The sequence below is a fragment of the Myxine glutinosa genome, chromosome 3, assembly GCF_964187855.1.
Source record: "Myxine glutinosa chromosome 3, kmMyxGlut1.1, whole genome shotgun sequence".
In the NCBI taxonomy this organism is placed as follows: Eukaryota; Metazoa; Chordata; class Myxini; order Myxiniformes; family Myxinidae; genus Myxine; species Myxine glutinosa.
In genome coordinates this window covers 45485325-45500490 of record NC_136263.1, presented here as the reverse complement: position 1 = coordinate 45500490, position 15166 = coordinate 45485325, and the positions used below count along the sequence as shown (strand labels likewise).

At 44.2% G+C, this 15166-nt stretch overlaps 2 protein-coding genes across 3 annotated transcripts in view; both read left to right on the top strand.

The window, feature by feature from the left end:
* Nucleotides 1–15166, top strand: part of LOC144891299 (uncharacterized) — a 168314-nt gene that overhangs the window by 134043 nt on the left and 19105 nt on the right. Inside the window, exons 6-7 of the mRNA XM_078773978.1 lie at nucleotides 1312–1522; nucleotides 14833–14975. Of these exons, the coding sequence (XP_078630104.1) occupies nucleotides 1312–1522; nucleotides 14833–14975 (354 nt within the window). The remainder of the gene's footprint in view (nucleotides 1–1311; nucleotides 1523–14832; nucleotides 14976–15166) is intronic.
* On the top strand, nucleotides 11744–14824 carry LOC144891301 (uncharacterized). 2 transcript variants are annotated; one of them, XM_078773981.1, is made up of 3 exons: nucleotides 11744–12365; nucleotides 12587–12779; nucleotides 12940–14824. In XM_078773981.1, the coding sequence occupies exon 3, from the start codon at nucleotides 13123–13125 to the stop codon at nucleotides 14113–14115; it is 993 nt and encodes a 330-aa protein (XP_078630107.1). In that variant the 5' UTR covers nucleotides 11744–12365; nucleotides 12587–12779; nucleotides 12940–13122; the 3' UTR covers nucleotides 14116–14824. The 2 variants fall into 2 exon arrangements, with proteins under 2 accessions (XP_078630107.1, XP_078630106.1); XM_078773980.1 differs by having other exon boundaries at nucleotides 11744–12779.

Below are 15166 nucleotides of genomic sequence, written 5' to 3'. Positions count from 1 at the left end.
CCCGGCCAAACTGAGCAATCGGGGGAGAAGGGCCGTGGTAAGAGAGGTGACCAAGAACCCGATGGTCACTCTGGCTTTGCTCCAGAGATCCTGTGTGGAGATGGGAGTAACTTCCAGAAGGACAACCATCACTGCAACACTCCACCAATCTGGGCTTTATGGCAGAGTGGCCAGACGAAAGCCTCTCCTCAGTGAAAGACACATGAAAGCCCGCTTGGAGTTTGCAAAAAAACACCTAAAGGACTCAGACTGTGAGAAACAAGATTCTGTGGTCTGATGAAACCAAGATTGAACTGTTTGACTTGACTGTTTTGACTGATTGACTGTTTGACCCCACCCAGGTCATACTATCCCCACCCAGGTCATACTATCCCCACCCAGGTCATACTATCCCCACCCAGGTCATACTATCCCCACCCAGGTCATACTATCCCCACCCAGGTCATACTATCCCCACCCAGGTCATACTATCCCCACCCAGGTCATACTATCCCCACCCTTGTGATACCATCCCCACCCAGGTCATACTATCCCCACCCAGGTCATACTATCCCCACCCAGGTCATACTATCCCCACCCTTGTGATACCATCCCCACCCTTGTCATTCTATCCCCACCCAGGTCATACTATCCTCACCCAGGTCATTCTATCCCCACCCAGGTCACACTATCCCCACCCAGGTCAAACTATCCCCACCCAGGTCATACTACCCCACCCTTGTCATACTATCCTCACCCAGGTCATACTATCCCCACACTTGTCATACTATCCCCACCCAGGTCATACTATCCCCACCCAGGTCATACTATCCCCACCCAGGTCATACTATCCCCACCCAGGTCATACTATCCCCACCCAGGTCATACTATCCTCACCCTTGTCATACTATCCCCACCCTTGTCATTCTATCCCCACCCTTGTCATACTATCCCCACCCAGGTCATACTATCCCCACCCAGGTCATACTATACCCACCCAGGTCATATGATCCTCTTCAACTGAAGTATTAAACAAGCCCGGCTATCCGATGTTAGACTTTCGGTCTTCTTTAACGATGCATCAACGATGTAAGAATTATTATTTTTTCTTCTCCCAAACTGTTCGTATTCATTAAATGTTTTGCCTCATTATATTAATTATGATATTAAAAACACACCACACACCACATTTTTAATAGCTCCGTCATCTCCAACCTTTACCAATCGTTTATCTCGTTATATAACTCCTTGTTGTATTAATATAACACCGATCCCAAGTTTCTCACCTGATCCTGTAATTTCAGCCCCACTCTGCTCTCTTCCCTCCTGTAGATGATACGGGAGTTTATGACTGACGTCACCGGTGCTCTTTGTAACATCTCCCGTGTTCCCGAGAACCGCGGCTGCCTCCGCCAGGCCGGTGTACAAGATTCCTTGAAATTTTACTCCAGCCTGGATGACGATCTGTTCAAACTGGATGCTTTGATGATCACAGCCCACGTGGTGGACGCCTTGGATTGTGATCCCCTGGGAAACTCCACAGGTAATGATTTGATCTTCCTTTCTCACTTCCACTGCTCATGCTAACAGGAGAAACTGAGGATTGATTTCATTATTCCATGAATATAATAATGGAATACCTGGATCAATTCATTTTGATATGTTTGGAATACCTGGATCGAATCGTTTTGAGAGGAAAGGAATATCTGGATCAATTCATTTCCATAGCTTTAGAATACCTGGATAGATTCATTTTGATAGGTTTGGAATACCTGGATAGATTCATTTTGATAGGTTTGGAATACCTGGATAGATTCATTTTGATAGGTTTGGAATACCTGGATAGATTCATTTTGATAGGTTTGGAATACCTGGATAGATTCATTTTGATAGGTTTGGAATACCTGGATAGATGCAATTTGATTGGTTTGGAATACCTGGATCGAATCGTTTTGATAGGTTTGGAATACCTGGATAGATTCATTTTGATGGGTTTGGAATACCTTCTCACCTTGAATACCTTGGAATACCTTGGAATTTGGAATACCTTCTCACCTGCACCTGGGGCTTGAGCTCCCAAACAGAGGGTTTTCAGATTTACCCATAATGCCGTGCACATCGCCATGTTGATTGTATTCACTTCCCTGGTAACGATAACATCAGTAGCTCTACAATCTACCACATTTATCTCGTTATTCTGATTTACTGCAATGGAAAGTAACGCTCATTATTTGGTCATGTTCGGTCTTGTTTGCCTTTTCTGCTGGTTTGGCGTGCTAACCAAGATGGCGCCCACGCACTGCATCATGGGTAGTGGAACTCCCATATACTCAGTGAGCCAGAAACCAAATGCCATATATTGGTCCCATTAGAAGGAACCAGACATGTAATTAAGTTTATGATACTGTACTAGGTACAGTACGGTGTATTTAGAACTTGAAGCAATATGATGGACTTTTCTGCAGAGTAGATTCGTGACAGCACACGAGTTGTAATGTGTTGGGATCTTTGGTGGATATTTAAACTGTTATGAGGTGTTTAGTGGATATTTAAACTGTTATGAGGTGTTTAGTGGATATTTAAACTGTTATGAGGTGTTTAGTGGATATTTAAACTGTTATGAGGTGTTTAGTGGATATTTAAACTGTTATGAGGTGTTTAGTGGATATTTAAACTGTTATGAGGTGTTTAGTGGATATTTAAACTGTTATGAGGTGTTTAGTGAATATTTAAACTGTTATGAGGTGTTTAGTGGATATTTAAACTATTATGAGGTAGTTAGTGGATATTTAAACTGTTATGGAGTGTTTTGTGGATACTTAAACGATCATAAGGTGTTTGGTGGATATTTAAACTGTTATGAGGTGTTTAGTGGATATTTAAACTGTTATGAGGTGTTTAGTGGATATTTAAACTGTTATGAGGTGTTTAGTGGATATTTAAATTGTTATGAGGTGTTTAGTGGATATTTAAACTGTTATGAGGTGTTTAGTGGATATTTAAACTGTTATGAGGTGTTTAGTGGATATTTAAACTGTTATGAGGTGTTTAGTGGATATTTAAACTGTTATGAGGTGTTTAGTGGATATTTAAACTGTTATGAGGTGTTTAGTGGATATTTAAACTGTTATGAGGTGTTTAGTGGATATTTAAACTGTTATGAGGTGTTTAGTGGATATTTAAACTGTTATGAGGTGTTTAGTGGATATTTAAACTGTTATGAGGTGGTTGCTGGATATTTAAACTTATGGAGTGTTTTGTGGATATTTAAATTGTTAAGAGGTGGTTGCTGGATATTTAAACTTATGGAGTGTTTTGTGGATATTTAAACTGTTATGAGGTGTTTAGTGGATATTTAAACTGTTATGAGATGTTGTGTGGATATGTGAACTGTTATGAGGTGTTTGGTGGATATTTAAACTGTTACGAGATGTTTAGTGGATATTTAAACTGTGATGAGATGTTGTGTGGATATTTAAACTGTTATGAGATGTTTAGTGGATATTTAAACTGTTATGAGATGTTGTGTGGATATTTAAACTGTTATGAGGTGTTTGCTGGATATTTAAACTGTTATGAGATGTTGTGTGGATATTTGAACTGTTATGAGGTGTTTGGTGGATATTTAAACTGTTTTTAGGTGTTTGCTGGATATTTAAACTGCTATGAGGTATTTGGTGGATATTTAAACTGCTGTGAGGTGTTTTGTGGATATTTAAACTGTTATTAGGTGTTTGCTGGTTATTTAAACTGCTTCGAGGAGTGTGGTAGATATTTAAACTGTTATAAGGTGTTTGGTGGATATGTAAACTGTTATGAGGTGTTTGGTGGATATGTGAACTGTTAAGAGGTGTTTGGTGGATATGTAAACTGTTAAGAGGTGTTTGGTGGATATTTAAACTGTTATGACGTTTTTGTTGGATATGTAAAATGTTCCTTCTGGGTGAAACTGTGTTTTACTTATCATATTATTGCAGATTACATTCACTGTCCTTCAAACCAACTTGCAGGTGTATTATTTGTGGGTAGATAGCCACCTGTGTCCTTTTATTGTGATACTGTCCTGGGCCATAATTGTCCATGAGCTGATATATTGTTCTGAAGTGTTTGTTTACCTTTCTAAAGACCACAATAGGTTGTGAATCTGTGTAGTTTGAACTTCTGACTCAAAGTAAAGAGTAAGCGGTTTTATAATTTTCCGGCCCAATCTTTTTCCGGATTTCTAAACTGGTATTTCTAGGGGACCAGGGGGTGATACTGTGTTTCTTCTCCGCAGCGCTCCGGGTATCACCATGGAGAGTTGAGTGGTGGATAATTGTGGTTTTACTTTGATGCCATTGACGTGATGTGAGGTCCCGCTCCCGCTGAGTGTGTTTTCTGGTCGATCTGTGTTGTTGGAGGCGAGGGTTGTGGGGATCCGTGGATGGCTACAGGATATCACAATAACACCTTGCGAGTCAGTTTCTGTTGTTTGCTTTTGAAGGCACAAAGTTGTGTCCATCTCTTCTACTTTTGAATCGGAAATTCCATGCCCAAAACGATATCGTATTTTTTCAGCTCAATATTTCCCGTCAGATATTTTGTACTCCATGGTAACAGCATTTGCTTGGCAGGTGTTACTGCTCCACCTCTCACAACATCCACACAGTCCTGGCCCAATGATTGATTCAGTCTTCGTATTCCTGTATTAGGACTTGTTTCTGCTTGTGATGTCTCCCATGAACGTAACATTTCGGAAACTAGCAAGTTGCCTGTGCCTGCACGGGATTCTAAATGGGGTAGGATGCAGGAAGCAAAAATGCAAATGGTGTCGTCTGTCATGGAGCCAGGAAGCTGGGAGCATTTCTACATCTGATGAAATTAAAATGCTCTAATGGTGGCGAGGTGCTCCATTTGAAACTTTTGTTCGAAATATGGAAATTTGTTTGTGCTCCTTTCACATGAGGCTTTATGATCTCCTTCAAACACCCGGGACCTCCTCTGCATCTTCATCCTCCTCCTTGTCTCCAGGTCTCTCTTGAGTTCCCTCTCTTCTTCTTTCTCCTAGCTGTCCTGCCCACGGGGTGGCGCCAATAAAAATAATGCACATTGGTTCTTCTGGCTCAACAGCACATTATACCTCCATGGCTGACACACAATGGCCAGACAGATTGTGATGGCCTTTCACACACATGTGACACATGTGCCTCTCATGTGAAATCATCACGTAGTGCTGCCCACAAACAAGAGGTGTTTAAGCTGTGAAATTAATGTTTAACCTGTCTATAAATTACATACACAGCTTCCTCAATAATACGTGCAACAAACGACCTACTCTCACAGGTCCCTATTACATGACAATCTGACCTACTCAAAACACACGGACCATATTGCACTTACCATGGTCCAGCTATAGAACCCTTTACCCACTTTACACGTAACAATACTTTATCACAGTTAAAGCGTGAGAAAAAAAATACATGAAAATTCATACATTTTAACTTTATATAATGTACAATCTTTTAACCCAATCCATTTATCAAGGAATAACATCATTTAACCCCCTTCACAACATTCATTTCCCTCGAACAAAAAGTGTAACGATCTCATAAACAGGTGAAATTAACAATGTTCTCTTTGCCGCAGTTTCTCTCTCTCTCTCTCTCTCTCTCTCTCTCTCTCTCTCTCTCTCTCTCTCTCTCTCTCTGTCTCTGTCTCTCTGTCTCTCTGTCTCTCTGTCTCTCTGTCTCTCTGTCTCTCTGTCTCTCTCAGTCTCTCGCGCGCCCCCTTCTGGATGGTTGTGAGTCGTGCGTGGGTGTGGTAATCATGGCGGCTGTGGGTGTTGAGCTGTGAGTACGGTGCTGTGTTGGTGGTCTTTCCTATCCTCCTTTCACTCCATTTGTGTCCTTGTACGAGTTTGTGAAGTTTCTCCGTGTTTCCCTTCTGCTCTTGAGACAAGAGAGGGAGAGAGAGACAGCACGGTAACGGTTAGCCACCTGTATTAATTTCTAACGTGGGTTGGTTATATCGTGCCGATTATTTATTTATTTACTTATTTAACTAAATTTGATTTGTTTGGTTAGTTTATTGCATTGTTACTGTTTAGTTTGTTTAGTTTATTGCCGATAAATGGCTAATAGGAATAGTCAAAGGACTGCTGATCGTGTTAGTGATGAGGTGTTATCGCGTAAGCACGGGCTGTGCCTTGTTCCGCCGGAAGACGTGCAAATGGACGATGTTCTACTTGCAATCGGGGATTTGATCGGGGTAAATAACATTCGTGCTGCGTCTCGAATGAACCACAAAGTGGTGGTTTTCGTGTCACAATTTAGCCTTGCAGACATCGTGGTGCAAAACGGGTTAACGTTGGGGAACGACCAATTTGTTCCGGTATCGTCCATGGACACGCCGGCGGTTAAAGTTATTTTAAGTAACGTTCCGCCCTTTCTGAGGAATGAAGAAATCCTATGTAAATTAGGGGAGCATGGGACTGTCGTCTCACGAATTATCACGGTCCCCCTGCGAACCAGGAACGGAAGGCTGAAGCATGTAGAGTCGTTTAGACGTTTTTGTTTCGTCGTACTAAAGGATGAGGCAAAACAGCTGAACATATCTATAAATTTTAAAATAGGAGATCATGATTACCGGATCTTTGCAGCTACTGAGACCTTGATTTGCTATACATGTGGGGCATACGGACACACTCGGCAGTATTGTCCTGATGTGAGGAAGAGTTATGCCACAGCAGCTGGGGCAGCCCCCCCTGTAAATGACTTGAACGACCCTGTAGATGAGCCAGGTGTCGAAAAAAGGTCAACACCGGAATACGAGGGTGCGGGTGACAGTGGTGCTGGTGGAGAAGCCCATACGGTAGTGGAGCAACCATATGTGGAGGAGAGGCTGCAACCTCAAGAACAAAGGGACTTCGAGGAGGTGAAGCTGATGGAGACCGAGTCGAGGAGAAACTTGAAACGCTCTCTTGCGAGCGATGAGAATGGAGGAAAAGGAAACAAAATGGTTCTCGTGCAGGAAGATGGTAATACAGACCAACCTGATGACCATGAGCAAAATGGTAATGCAATAGGTAGAGATGCGAATCTGCCCATTTCACAGGATGAAGAGAATCGAAGCATTACCGAGCGTGTCACCGTGTGTGATGGTGGACACCCTGCACCATGCGACGAGCAGTTAAGGACCCTCATCTCAACGGAAGATGATGAGAAAGAGATTGATAAGTCGGTGGCAGACAACAACGATGGGGTAGTTGGTGCCATGCAGACGCAACAAAAATACCATGGTGACAATGACACAGATGAGGTGCCAGTACCTGACACACCACTGGGTGAGAGTGGGGTCGAGGCTGATGAGGAAGGATGCAGTCTTGCTGCCCTGAGTGAGTCTCAGAAGGAGCAGGTGAGGCAAGCAGAGGTGACAAAAGGGAAGGTCATTGATTTCTTAAACGAAACGTTTAGACAACGTCATGTTGTAATTAGAGATCATTTCCTTGATGTTCAAGCTTTCATTAAGGTTTCAAAACCTCTTTTACAGAAAAATGACCCCATGCTCTCAGAGCCTCAATTTCAACGTCTTCGTAAAGCAGTAACAAAGGCGAACAAGGAATTGCAGGCGGACGGTGAGCTACCACCTTAGAATGACAACGCGAGAAATACATATTGCCTCCCTGAACATCAATGGGGGATGTGCCCCCTTACGAAAAATTCAAGCAATCCAGGCAATGGAGAGGGTAAAAGCAGATGTCATTCTATTGCAAGAGACCCATGCCACAAACAATTTGGCAGCTGTATGGTGTAAACTTTTTAAAGGGCAATGGTGGCTGAGTGGGGTTTCCACACCCAAGGCTGGTGTTGCCATCGCCTTAAGTCCCAGGCTTCCCACTCAGAGTGTTATTTATAGGGAGGTCTATAAGGCACATTTGATAGCGGTGGAGTTCTACTGCAATACACAAAAGCTTATTATAGTAAATGTGTATGCACCAAGTGAACCTATAGAAAGAAGAACATTCTTTTCCACATTGCGGGACTTTGTAGAGGGACTGGATCCAGCTGCTCTCACCTGTATCGCAGGGGACTTTAACTGTACAATTGATCCTTCAGTTGACAGGAATGGACATGAACCCCACGGCGCTTCTGCAAAGGTGTTAGCGAGCCTCATCAAGAACTATTGTTTTGAGGATGTGTGGAGGTTGCAGCATCCAACTTCACGGGCCTACACATGGTGCAGATGTCATGATGGCGTCATATCAAGGGCAAGGCTGGACAGGATCTATATCAATAAGCCAATGCTGAATGTGGTGTCCACTACCCAAATACTCCCAACAGGGTTTTCAGATCATAATTTAGTGGCAATGTCCTTTAAATTACCCCTGACATCAGGAGGTAGCGCATACTGGTCACTCAATACTCGGTTGTTAAGTGATAAGAAATTTAAAGATGCCTTCCGAACCGTGTGGGGGAAAATCCGGTCCTCTAAGCTTGAGCATGCCAACCTTCGCATATGGTGGGACCTTGCAAAGTGTCAAGTTAAAACGTTTTGTCAACAGTATAGTCTGTTTACTACTAAAATGCAAAGTCTCTCAATTGACTCATTAAAGGCCGAAATTGCAGAATTGGAACAGAATCGTAATGGGGCTGGGAAAGATTTTGGATATGATCAGTTACTATGGACAAAAAGGTCATTACTGACCGAAATGGTGAGGCAGCGGGCAATGGGTACCTTGGTGCGTATGAGGATGAGTTACTTGACTTTGGATATGCCAAATAAGGACTTCTTTAGCTTGGAGAATTCGGTGAAAAACTCGCAGCAAATTCATAAGCTCTGTACTGCTAATGGGTCAACGGTTACCTCCCAACTGGAGATTAAAGCGGCCTTGAAAGCATTTTACTCTGACCTGTATTCTGCCCAGAGTATCAACAGTGAGGCGATACAGGAGCTGATTGCTGGGCTCCCAGAAGTCGAGGAGGACAAGCAGCACACACTGGAATCGTCAATTTCACCTGATGAACTTGAAGCAGCCATGCGAGGCTTGAAAGATGGTAAAGCCTCGGGGATTGACGGGCTGCCTGGAGAGTTTTATAAGACATTTTGGAATCTTGTGGGACCGGATCTGCTTGAAGTCCTTGACGAAAGCCTTCGTGCTGGAGAACTTCCTCTGTCCTGTAGAAGGGCGGTCGTATGCCTTTTGCCGAAGCCTGGGAACATTCAACTCATTGAGAACTGGCGACCTGTTTCCTTACTGTGTACTGACTACAAAATCTTGTCTAAAGTATTAGCGAATCGGCTGAAAGAGGTGATCAGCTCTGTCATACAGCCGGATCAAACCTACTGTGTTCCTGGACGGTCCATGCATGATAACCTGTTTCTGGTAAGAGATATTATTTCCTGTAAAAAGTATGTGCCTGCCAGTTTTGGGTTATTGTTTCTGGATCAAACAAAGGCTTTTGATCGTGTTGATCATGCATACTTGTTTTCGGTTCTTAAGGGGATGGGTTTTGGTGAAACCTTCACAGCATATGTTAAACTGTTATATACAAACACTTTCTGTATGTTGAAAGTAAATAATAACTTATGCTCCCCCTTTCCCTTTCGACGGGGTATCCGCCAAGGCTGTCCTCTCTCGGGACTGTTGTACACAATTGCCCTTGAACCACTTTTGGCATCCTTCAGGAAACGATTGCCTCAGGATATGGGGGTAGAGGGGTTAAAATTTGTCGTAACAGCTTATGCTGATGATGTTTGTGTTTTACTTAAAGGCCCGGGCAGTGTAGCTGCAGTACAGCAGTGCTTAAAAGACTTCTCTGCAGCCTCTTCTGGTGAAGTAAACTGGAGTAAAAGTGTAGCCTTGTGGTGTAGTTCAGGTAACCCCTCAGTCATATCACCACCATCACTCCCACAAAATCTGGTATGGAAAACAGACGGGGTCAAATATCTTGGAGTTTATCTTGGAAACCATGAAATGGAAATGAGGAATTGGGAAGGAGGTGTGGAACAAATCGCATATCGTTTAAAATCATGGAAAGGACTACTGCGGTCTCTTTCATACAGAGGCCGCGCTCTTGTTATCAATAACCTGATTGCAGCGAGATTGTGGCATAAAGTCATTACCCTGCAGCCACCCAAGGAGCTGATCCCTGCCATCCAGAGGAAGTTGATAGACTTTTTTTGGAGCGGCTACCACTGGCTGCGGCCCAGTATACTGTACCACCCTCGGAAGGAGGGGGGCCAAGGAGTCATTGATGTCTCTGGGCGGCTTATGGCTTTTCGCCTGCAGTCTGTGCAGAGACTACTATATGCGGAGGAGCTGCCCTGGCGCCCATTTGCACATTTTCTATTACAACAGGCTGGTGGAATGAACTATGATCGGCACCTTCTCTTGGTGGACCTTGATTGTGTCAGCAGTGCTTCACTTCCCGCTTTTTATCGGAGTTTGCTGGATGCATGGAAAGGCCTTGAGGTTAAACGTTGTCTTGAGGCATATAATTGTCGTAATTTCCTCCAAGAGCCTCTGTTCTATAACAGCTTTTTCCCATGTATTCCTCGTAGCCATGCTTTAATTAAAAAATTCATTAAAGGAGGCGTAAGCAAAGTGAGTGATCTAAGGGATGCATCTGGAACCAAGTGGAGGTCTGCTGGGGTGGTGGCGACAGGTGTTTGTGTAGCATCTGTTCGAGTTGTTCAACAAATCAAACAGGTAGTCGTAAAAAAATTCAGGCAGCTAAACATTGGCTGGGAAGGTGCCGGAATTGTCGAAGATTTTCGACTATCTTTCCCCGAAATCAAGGTGCTGCCCTCTGTCCAGTCCAATGATGATGGGTTTCCCTCCCCCTTTCACTTAGTAACTAAGGCTGGTGTCCTTAAACTCGTGAGGGGGAAAGAAGTCTCATCCCTGTCTGGAGCGATGCGTGTGGCCTTGTGGTCAGAACGGTTAGGGCCGGGGTTTCCCTCTACTCCACTGTGGCATAATATGTTTGTTCCACCCATCTATGGGTTCTTAGCGGATATCCAATGGAGGCTAACACATTGGGCTCTCCCCTCAAACACTTTTATCCACCATCTTAATGCCTCGGTGCCTGTAAATTGTCCCTTCTGCGAACAGGAGGAGGATCTTTTTCATGCATATGTCCAGTGCAGGAGGTTAGCACCTCTATTTTCTGTGATTGCACACCTTTCTTATAAATTATCCTTCACTTTTACCTTGCATATGTTTATTTTTGGTGTACCCTTTACCTCCTCTTGTAAAAATGCTGGTGCCTTGATGAATTTCCTGATTGCCATTGCAAAATATGCAATTTATAAGTCAAGGAAAATTAAGATTGATAAATGTTATGGTGATGACGTCATTCCAATATTTAAAGGGCTGGTGTCAGCAAGATTAAGGCTGGAATTTGATCACCATATGAGTAACGAGAATGTTGAACTTTTTGAATGGAAATGGTGCACTCACGAGGCCTTGTGTGTGGTTCAGGACTCGAAACTCGTCATGATGTTTTAAGAATTGCATCAAGAGTGTGATGCTTTGGTGTTGTTGTACCTTTTTTTTCTCTGCCCCTGCTTGTAAATACCCTTGCGGTATAGGTTGACATCCTTGTGCATTTTGTGGAAATAAACGGTGTTCAAATTCAAAAATTCTCTCTCTCTCTCTCTCTCTCTCTCTCTCTCTCTCTCTCTCTCTCTGTCTCTGTCTCTGTCTCTGTCTCTGTCTCTGTCTCTGTCTCTGTCTCTGTCTCTCTCTCTCTCTCTCTCTCTCTCTCTCATCCTTGGGTATCCTTCAATGTAATGCAATTTCCATTATGAAAGTGAAAATTCTGGATTATATTTAAATAATAACTCTTTTCAAGCTAATGAGCCCCAAAGGATGAAACATCCATTCTTGGGAAGATTATTCATTGATCTGATGCATGCTCTGCACATCTCTCCTTGAGGTGCATTTCCATTAGTATTGCTTTGTGCACAGGTGAGGGAGCTCAGCCACAGGAAGTTGTGCTAACATTTTTGATCTCATAAAACCCAAGAGATACGAGTGTAACAGGGAGGGCGTGGCTATGTAACATTTGTAACAGGGAGGGTGTGGCTATTGTTACGGATTCGTCACTTCCGTTGCTATGGTTTACCTCCACTTGAAATATTTCTGATTCTATGTACTATTATTGTCTTCAAAAGGTTTATTGTTCATGAACTGTTTGCAAAGGATAAAAGCGTTAATGTTAAAAAGAGACAGGAAGCCGGATCAGGAGCCGGAAGAAGAAGAGGAGGAGAGAAAAAGGGCGGAGCGAAGGAGTCGGACAATAAAGCCGAGTTGCTCCGGGTTCTGAAGCGAACGTTCGGGTTATCCGCGACAGGGATTCCTACGATCGAGTTGTCATCGCTGTGACCGATCACCCGCCTGTCAGGTTTGGCGTTGGATTCAGAGGAATCATCGTTGTGTCGTTTCGACCCGAGTTTCGGGCCGTCGGCCATTTTGACACGTGCAGGATTTGTGCTTCGCTCGCTGTTTCGTTTCTTTTCGACAATTCTCACCGCATTCAGACGTCGATCTGGGGCGTGTGTGTGACGTGGATTTTTGAAGGCTAATTCGTCCTTCCTGAGGGTGTGATCTCTCGGTCGCCTGTAGGGCGCCTTTGGATTTACCAGTCGCCTTGAGGGCGCCTTTGTACCGCTTCGACTGTGTGACTGCCCTGGCCATCCGCACGGGTTTCTGGTCGTTTGGACCTCGTTCTGGCGATCGCTGGAGCGAATCAACTTCGTCTTGGAGCCGGGAATAAGAGACATTGGGGAATGTTGTTGTTACACTCACTTGGAGCACCGTGAGTTATATATTGCAAAACTGATGGTACCATCATAGGACATATTGATTGTACTTTTGAATACTATTGTTGTTGTAACGTTATTCTTGTGTGATCTCAATACAATATTTGTTTGTGAGTAACAACTGGGGTGGCTTCTCCATTGATCTTTGACACACAGAATAACACATTTTTCTGCTGTGACCCCTCTCGGGGGCCCGGAGGTACACCGTGACCAGGGGGTCGGGGAGGAGCACGTAACACTATGCTGATGATGTCAGCAACATGGCGTGAGCATCTGGCCTTCGGCAAGTGTTGAACTATTGGCGCCGTTTGGAGCTTCCCGGTCCGCGTGCTTACTGCGATGTTTGGAGCTGCCTGGTCCATGCACTTACTGCCCTGTTTAGAGCTTCCCGGTCCACGTGTTTACTGCGCTGTTTGGAGCTTCCCGGTCCACGTGCTTACTGCGATGTTTGGAGCTGCCCGGTCCACGTGCTTACTGCGATGTTTGGAGCTGCCCGGTCCACGTGCTTACTGCCCTGTTTGGAGCTTCCCGGTCCACGTGCTTACTGCGCTGTTTGGAGCTTCCCGGTCCACGTGCTTACTGCGCTGTTTGGAGCTTCCCGGTCCATGTGCTTACTACGCTGTTTGGAGCTGCCCGGTCCACGTGCTTACTCTGCTGTTTGGAGCTTCCCGGTCCACGTGCTTACTGCGATGTTTGGAGCTTCCCGGTCCATGTGCTTACTACGCTGTTTGGAGCTGCCCGGTCCACGTGCTTACTCTGCTGTTTGGAGCTTCCCGGTCCACGTGCTTACTGCGATGTTTTGGGCTGCCCGGTGCACGTGCTTACTGCGATGTTTTGGGCTGCCCAGTCCACGTGCTTACTGCGATGTTCGGAGCTGCCCGGTCCACGTGCTTACTGCGATGTTCAGAGCTGCCCGGTCCACGTGCTTACTGCGATGTTCAGAGCTGCTCGGTCCACGTGCTTACTGCCCTGTTTGGAGCTTCCCGGTCCACGTGCTTACTGCGCTGTTTGGAGCTTCCCGGTCCACGTGCTTACTGCGCTGTTTGGAGCTTCCCGGTCCACGTGCTTACTGCGCTGTTTGGAGTTGCCCGGTCCACGTACTTACTGCGATGTTCGGAGCTGCCCGGTCCACGTGCTTACTGCGATGTTCGGAGCTGCCCGGTCCACGTGCTTACTGCGATGTTCGGAGCTGCCCGATCCACGTGCTCACTGCGATGTTCAGAGCTGCCCGGTCCACGTGCTTACTGCGATGTTCTAGGCTGCCCAGACCACGTGCTTACTGCGATGTTCGGAGCTGCCTGGTTTTCCCCCTTCCATGGGGTGATGAGGTGAGATTGCTGAGATTGCCGTGATCCTTTTGTCTATTCCACGTGTTGGCGAGGAGAGGCTTCATTCATCGTCACGGATTCTTCTTTCATTCCAACGGATCGCAGGAGCTGAGCCTCAAACGTGACATTGTGAAGGGATTCATTTGTTATTGAAGGAGATGTTGAGCAGCATCCGGGTTTTCAGCTTTGGTTCTCTGCTTTTTTGACTTTACATAATATGTACATGAATAGTCATTGTATATGATTGTTATTATTAGTATATGCATTTGTAAGTTTTACGAAATATTGTTATTGTAAACTTGACAAATTTCAGTCTTCGGACTGCCTTGTCCGGTGTTTAGTGATTTCAACAAACCGAAATGAAATCCGAGGTGTACAAAAACAAACTTGTTAGTAATCCTGTAAAAACAAGGAGAGTTTGGATTTGTACCGAAACTGTGGAAGGGAATTTCATTGTGACATCTTAGCATTATAAACTACATGTTATTTGTGTAAAGATTAAAATATAAACTTTACATAAGACAATACAAATGAAGGATTGTAATTAGAGAGTGATTTAAATAAAAACAAATTCAAGTATAATTTTTATGAATATTTATAATTCATTATTTAATCCTATATCAGTGAACATTGCTGGATATTCATGATTTAATCCTATATAAGTGTACATTGCTGGATACTCTTCAAACATCTCTGATTCCCATCACTCTTTGTCCCACAGACGCGCTCAATGTGCTTCTCAACACCCTGAAGAAGCGCACCGTGTACGGGAGATACAAGTTACTGGATATCCGTGTATTCCTGACAGAGGAGCTGATGGAGGCTCTGTGGTTGCTAACAAACTGCGGCAGTGAGAGGAGGAGGGTAATGGAGGGAGGAGATGAGGAGAGGGAACAAATTAATAAAATAAACAAACACAGAAAAGGTTTTTATAAACAAATAAGTCAGAAATATTATGTTTATCATGAACTATAAAGTATGAACCTCACAGGAAATGCTTTGTAATGTTTGTAAATATCCACACAAACTAGTATAACCTGTCATTACAAACTAGT